Raw genomic sequence first — 7,790 nt, forward strand, 5'->3', positions numbered from 1 at the left:
TTTAGGGTTGAGTTATGGTCCTTTTATCTTGAACCAGCATGGGGTATAGATTAAGGTGACAAACCTAGGGAGACACCATCTTTTCAGAAGGTGAAATGGCAGAAGGTCAAGTATAGCAAGCAGCAGCTTAGATGTTTTGTTGATTCTTCCAGAGCATTCTTTGCCAAAATATAATAACTTGGTTCAATAAACTTGAAACGATCGAGATTAAAAAACAAGAAACTGGTTGTTCTATATTTGAGCTCCACTTTCTACAGGCCTTCCCCAACTAGTGCTCAGTCAACAGGACCAATGGTCTGCTAATTGGTGACACAGGGAATTTAGGTATATTACATCTAAAGAATGAAAGGTTGGGGGCATACTGATGTATACCTACTGGATACATTTTGAATATTATTCAGATGAAAAGGTAAGTATTACAAGACAGGACTCAAGGTGTGGCCCAATCATGCCTATTATCCCAATTATGTACTACTTGTATAATAATGATACCTACTGACTCTGTATTTCACATGTGGGCATTCCACATGTAGCTTGCAAGCAGCTCTTGTAGGATGACCTACACAGCTGTTCAGGCTGCTGACAATTTTTTTCATGATGAAAGCTATTTCTCACACACAGTTTCTTTCATGAAAATGTTCACCATATCCTTGTTTGATGGACCTGGGACAGAACAACTTGGATGGAAGGACTAAGAGAATAATATATATACATGTCAAGAGTGTGAATGGAAGGTTGTGCATCTGCCTGTGTAAAAAGAGGTGTGACAATGTGTGGCAGTAGGCTCTGTCTTTATTTATTGTATATATGTAGGCTAAACCTATCAGTATGAGCCCCTAGCCCTATTAAAATGTTGGCCTCCTCATTGTATAGACATACATACACGTATATACATGTGAACATATATCTTTTACACCATGCATATATTCCTATATCATTCATTAGACATGATCAGACCAGGACAGGGGAAGAGGCACAAAAAGCAATACAGCTATTTAACACAAAACGTCACAGTGGAAATACATAAAGAGTTGGAATGCTTGAGTGATTTGCTTATTTGAGCATGCACCAAAAATATACACCAATGGCAAGGGTGAGCAAAGCATGGTTCTGGGGGCTGTTTTCCCTCCAGAAAACTTTGGCTGCCTTTTTTTTTTATCAAAACATGAGTGAACTGCTTTTCCTGATCATCTCAAGAAGAGACAATTTTTAATAAGTTGCAGGCTCCCACTGCAGTTTTTAACTTTTTAAAATACCTGTTTTTCAACACCAGACATGAACTTCTGGCCACTTCTGGTTTTGTTTGGGGAAGGTTTTGGGCAGTTTTACCCCTCAAAGGTCTAGGGGCAAAAATTATCCCATGGGCATGCCACAGTTGCCCAACCCTAATGTATGGGAACAACAGCCTCACAAGTGTGAGATACACATTCTAAATTTTTTCCAATCAACAATTGAAATAGTTTTTGTGGATTTTTCAGGCTATGTGGCCATGTTCTAGAAGAGTTTATTCCTGACGTTTCGCCAGCAATCAGCAAAATCACCAGAAAAATGAACACCCTGATCAAAAACTCCTCCATTCAACCAACCACAATACAAAGTTTGTGCAAATGTGAGGCTCTCCCATGAAGACTATATGGACTTCTCAAGATCCACAAGGATTCCATTCCACTCCGACCCATAATGAGTGCTGCTGGATCCCCCACATGAGACTTGGCCAAGTTTCTGGCCACAGAATTACAAACCCATATAGGGCAAATCCCCCACTACATCAAGGACTCAGCTCACTTCATAGGAAAAATCAATAACCTTGAACTAAAACCTAGAGACATACTAATTGGCTTCAATGTGGTCTCCCTGTTCAGCAAAGCCCCCATAATGGACTCATCCGACAAATGTTTCCAGAAGACATCACAGTAACATTGCCTCACCACAAGCTATTTCCAGTGGGACAATGGATTCTACAAGCAGAGAGATGGAATAGAAATGGGAAGCCCTCTAAGCCTAGTGACAGCAAACTTTCACATGGAACAATTTGGAAAGCAAGCCCTGGAAACACCACCGAAAAAGCCCACAACTTGGTTCCGATACATGGATGACACTTTCACCATTTCGAGCCATGGAGAAGAAGATCTGGCTGTGTTCCTGAACCATCTGAACAACATCCACCCTAACATCCAATTCACTATGGAAAAAGAAAAGGAACACTGCCATTTTTGGATGTCCTAGTCATCTGCAAACCGAACCAATGCTTTGCCACACAGTATACAGAAAACCTACACATACAGACAGATACCTGCACAAGAACTCCAACCATCACCCAGGACAAAAAAGAAGCACAATCAAAACACTGGTAGACTGGGCAAAACGCATCTGCGAACCCCATTTCTTGGAAGATGAATTGAAACACCTAGACCGGGCTCTACAGGTGAATGGTTATTCCAGCTCAGACATCAGAAGGGCTGCCAGACCCAGAAAAACCCAGAGGAGTGAAGAGAAGCAACTGCCCAAAGGGAAGGTACAGTGCGCTCACGTTATATGCAGGCATGCTATACGCGGCTTTGACCATATGTGGAAAGCTGCGCAGGAGCGTGCGGGGCGGCGCATCCCATTTGGATGAATGGGGCGTGTACCCATGGTGCGCACATGCTGCCACGCAGCCACACACACAAGCCCCATTCATTTGAATGGGGCTTGAGCATGCGCGGTATTTGGCTTACGTGGAGGGTCCAGAACGGATCCCCTGTGTAAGCCGAGGACGGACTGTATTTCTACCATACATCAAAGGAGTCACAGATAGAATAGGCAAAGCAGTGAAGAAGCACAACCTCCAAATGGTTTATAAACTGAGCAAAAAAATCCAGCAAATGCTGTGCTCAGCGAACAACAGGAGAGACCATATCACAGCCGCAGGAGTTTATCATGTACATGCAGCTGCTGACAAGTCTACATAGGGACCACCAAACACAGTGTTCATACACGAATCAAGGAACATGAGAGACACTGCAGACTGGGTCAGCCAGAAAAATCAGCAGTAGCAGAACACATTACAAACCATTCTGGACACAAAATGCTGTTTGAAAACACTGAAACTCTGAACCACGCCAACAATTATCAGGACAGAATGCACAGGGAAGCCATTGAAATCCACAAACACTTAGACAACTTCAACAGGAAAGAAGAAACCCTTTAAGTAAAAAAATGTTCGGCTACCAGTCCTGAAGAACACCAAAACCAGGATTCAGCAAATGCAAATAAGAAACCACTCAGGGTGAGGGGCTTTCCCAGCAGACAATGATCACCAATTAGCAGACACTAATCCTCTTTTACATATCTCCCCACCTTGAGGCCTGGCCATCAACAACAGAATACACAGATTAACAGCGGAATCACTCCTCCTTACCCAGGATCACAGAGAGGGAGAGAGAGAGAGAGAGTGTGTGTGTGTATATATATATATACCCACTCTCTTCCAGGTCAGCATTCTCTGAAGATGCCAACTACATATGCTGGCAAAACGTCAGGAATAAACTCTTCTAGAACATGGCCACTAAGCCTGAAAAACCCACAAAAACCTATGGATACCAGCCATGAAAGCCTTCAATTTAACAAATGAAATGTTATTTACCATAGGTTACGTATAATTGAATTAATTTCAATAATTTTTTTAAATTTAATGTTGGGGTGCATTTATTTAGTGTTAGTAACCATTCACAGAAGCATGTTTCTGACTAATTAAGATGTCACCAGACTGTTATTGAGACCAAAGCATTATTAAACCAAGTCATGAAAGGAGACAAAGGAGATGCACTACCACATCCATAGGCTTTTTGGCTGGTGGTTAAGTATCTTTTCTTTTCCATGATATACATCAGACAAGCAGAGTTGTTGCTGTTGTTTTTAAAAATCTTCTATCCCGCTGATTTAATGGCATTATTTCTAATACAGTGTGCCCATGTCACACGCGGGTGCGCCTTATGCGGCTTTCAGCATATGCTGAAAGCCACGCTGGGAAAAGGGGCAGCACGCCCCATAAGGGATAATGGTGCGTGTGCCCATGGGGCGCACATGCGCCACCACCATGTGCACAAGCCCCATTCATTTAAATGGGGCTCGAGCATATGCAGAATTTCCTTTATGCCGGGGGGGGGGGGGATCCAGAATGGATCCCCCGTGTAAGGGAAGGGCGAACTGTATATTAATATTATAGATTTGTTTGTATTTTTTGTAATTTTTTGTTTTTAACTTGTTAACTTTCCTGACTGGTTTTTAACTGTTGTTAACTAGGAGGGAATGATGTACGTTTTTGGATGTACAGTCAGCCCTCAGTATCCACAGGGATCTGTTCTTCCCCCACGCATACCAAAACCCATGGATGCTCAAACCCGCATTGACCTCAATGGCGGCGCATGCACACAGCCATGCCACTATTAGGGACAGCTCCTGTTGTCCCATGGTGGTGCATGCAAGCGGCCACATCACCATTGGGTACAATGTGGGCTTGCTATCCGTGGATGCTTGAATGCGTAGATGGCAAGTCTGCAGATACTGAAGGCCGACTATATAAAACACACCAGCTCCAGATTGGCACTAGCCTCTTTCATACAACTGGGGTAGCACTGGATGCAATGTACCTAAAGCCCATTTTCCCTGGACTGCCTCCTTTTGAGGCTCCATGATAGTTACCATAAATGTATAAGCTGTCACCTGCAGCTTTCCACTGTCCAAGTAACATTATAGATTTGGGACTCCACTATAGTACAGCTATATGAACCCTATAATTTACATGAGTGCTATTCAAAGTGGTGGTCCAAAGACTGGTGTGTGTCTGCAAGCTGTCAGCCACCTGTTCCTGAAGAGTTTTCAGGAAAGAAAGGAATAGTTGTAGCTAATGTGCTAAAATCTGTTACCAATATCTGACACATGGGGGGAGGGATGGGGGACTGTAGGTCCTCTGTATGAGATACCTGGGGAAGCTTTGATTTACACTATGTGAATTATCACTTTAACAAATAAATATAAGATTCATAGAGTAAAAAAATTATTCTGTAGCATAAAACTCAGAAGTTTCAGGACCCTAGAAAGTATCAGGCAGAAGGACAAAATGCAGAAAGACCATTCTAACTCACATGTAAATACTCCCCACTCACATACACACATTGTAAGTGGTCTGAAATTTGAAGCTCACCAATGAAGTAAGTTAGAAAACATACAGTACTGTATTTCATGTTATGGCCCAAAACACACTGCAGAGATAATTTAGTTTGAGACTGCCCTGGGCAGTTCCACATCAATGAGCCATGGCAGTTAAAGTGTTGTCAAGCTGGATTATATGTGCAGTGTGGGAGCAGCCTAAGTCTCACTCACTCATACACACACAGGTTACACCTGATGAAACTGCTGAGAGTCTGCCAAGAAGCAAGATTGTTTTCTGCTGCTCCAGAGAACAGGACCCGGACCAATGGATGCAAGCTACAGGAAAAGAGATTCTACCTCAACATTAGGAAGAACTTCCTGGCAGTGAGAGCTGTTTGACAGTGGAACACACTCCCTTAGAGAGTGGTGGAGTCTCCTTCTGTGGACAGCCATCTGTTGGGGGTGCTTTGATTGTGATTTCCTGCATAGCAGAATGGGGTTGGACTGGATGGCCCTTGTGGTCTCTTCCAACTCTATGATTTTATGAAAAACATATCAAGAACACACCCGTATAAGAAACAAGCAGGAGTATGTCCCTAGGAGAAGGATATTGAAGAAGCTGGAGCGGTGACCAAAATGGTGAAGGGTCTGGAAACCATGCCTTATAAAGAATGGCTTAGGGAGCTGGGGATGTTTAGCCTGGAGAAGAGAAGGTTAAGAGGTGATATGATAGGTTTGTTTAAATATCTGAAGGGATGTCATATTGAGGAGGGAGCAAGCCTGTTTTCTGTTGCTTCAGAGAACAGGACACAGAGCAATGGATTCAAACTACAGGAAAAGAGATTCCACCTCAACATTAGAAGGAACCTCCTGACAGGAAGAGCTATTTGATAGTGGAATATGCTGCCTTGGAGTGTGGTAGAATCTCCTTCCTTGGAGGTCTGTAAGCAGAGGCTGGATGGCCATGTGTCAGAGGGAGTGCTTTGACTGTGATAATTCTTGCATGGCAGAATGGGGTTGGACTGGAGGGCCCTTGGGATCTCTTCCATCTCTAGGATTCTAGAGTGTGTGCCGTTTTCACAGAATCCTGGAGATGGAAGAGACCCCAAGGGCCCTCCAGTCCAACCCCATTCTGCCATGCAAGAATTATCACAATCAAAGCACTCCCAACAGCTGGCCATCCAGCCTCTGTTTAAAAACTTCCAAAGGGGGAGACTCCAACACACTCTGAGGGAACAACTTCCACTTTGAAACAGCTCTTACTGCTAGGATGTTCTTCATAATGTTTAGGAGGAATTTCTTTTCCTGTAGCTTGCATCCACTGGTCTCTATAGAGCAGTATCCATCCTCGCAATGTGACGTCTTCGCTTATTCTTCTCCAGGATAAAAATGCCTGGCTCCCTAAGCAGCACCTCATAAGGGATGCCCTGCAGACATTTCACCGTCTTGGTCACCCTCCTCAGGATGCGCTCCAAACTTTGTCCACATTCTGGACATATTCCAGGAGAGGTTTGACTAAAGTAGAACAGAGTAGTACTATTACACCCATCCCTCCATATTTGTGGCTTTGATTAATAGGAATATCTATGTCCTCCTCCAGTGCAACTCCATGGTCAACTTGAACTAAAAGTTTCAGGGAAAGACCTAGAGGTGCCTTTGTAGCTCCTCCAGGGCAGGTCTATGGCCAGTGTCTGTGGGACGTTGGCCAGAGAGTTGCCCTGGAGGACCCAGGGACTCCTACAGGCTCCTCTCAGGTAAAAGCATGGCGTTCTTGCTATTTGTGGGTTTTCCATATTCCTGGGGGTCTTGTGCCCCTAACCCCAGCGAATATAGAGGGAGGGAGGGAGGGAGGGAGGGAGGAGGGTACTCCTCTCACTTCAGACACTACACTCCTATTGAGGCAGCCTAGGACTGCACTGGCCTTCCTTCACCGGGCAGGAGAGGTTTTCAAGCGCCCGCGAAGAGACTCCATGCAGGAGGGAAGGAGGGAGGGGGCAGTGTTTGGGAAGGCAGTTTCCCCTGAAGGTGTGAGTGAGGTCCTTCCCTTCAGGTGGAGGGTGAGTGGGGCCCCTGCCTCCCCTTCCCTCCTCTTCCCTGCCCCTCCTCTTCCCTTCTTCCCTCATGGAAGCGCAGGAGGAGCGGGGGGTCCCTGCCTGCTACTCACCAGGTCCTTTGTGTTTTCCATCAGGCCCTCATGGGCAGCGGGCTCCCCTCTCCTCCTCCTCCTCCCGCTCCTTTCCCCGGGGACCGTGCCCCCTCCCCTCCCCTCCCCGCAGGAAGGGAGGAGGAAGAAAGTTCAGCCTCTCTCGCTTTAACGGCTGCAGCGCGAAGGAGGAAGAGAGACAGAGGAAGAAAGAGAGAGACACAGAGAGAGAGAGAGAAAAGGCACCCAGCTCCCAGCCTCAGAATATCAACAACATTAGCATAACCGCACTGCGCATGCGCAGGACAGCCCCCGCGGCCCCTCATTGGCTGGCGACCTTGTTTAGCTCGCCCTCGCTCTAGCGGACGGGACTATTAGGCAGAAGGAAGAGCGGAGGGGGCGAGGCACCAGGCAAAGTGGGAATTGGTTAGAACTCTGATGGAACCTTCCGCCGCCGTCTTCCTCGGTTGGCGGTTAAAACCGTTTATTGTCGAGGAGGGGAAATGAAAGGGTT

The 7,790-nt window shown here is 45.6% G+C and overlaps 1 protein-coding gene across 14 annotated transcripts in view; it reads right to left on the reverse strand.

Annotated features, from left to right (window-relative positions):
* The window catches only part of MBTD1 (mbt domain containing 1), a 67,774-nt gene extending 60,277 nt beyond the window's left edge, over positions 1–7,497 (reverse strand). For all 14 annotated transcript variants that reach the window (XR_016282292.1, XR_016282289.1, XM_089537675.1 and 11 more), the window contains exon 1: positions 7,298–7,497. Coding sequence is in view for 12 of the 14 variants with exons in the window: in XM_089537675.1 (XP_089393801.1) it covers positions 7,298–7,318 (21 nt within the window). In the remaining 2 variants the exon portion in view is untranslated. The remainder of the gene's footprint in view (positions 1–7,297) is intronic.
* Between the last annotated feature and the right edge of the window lie 293 nt (positions 7,498–7,790).

This window comes from Sceloporus occidentalis, unplaced genomic scaffold (assembly GCF_023333645.1).
Source record: "Sceloporus occidentalis isolate IW3139 unplaced genomic scaffold, rSceOcc1.0.p SCAF_1, whole genome shotgun sequence".
In the NCBI taxonomy this organism is placed as follows: Eukaryota; Metazoa; Chordata; class Lepidosauria; order Squamata; family Phrynosomatidae; genus Sceloporus; species Sceloporus occidentalis.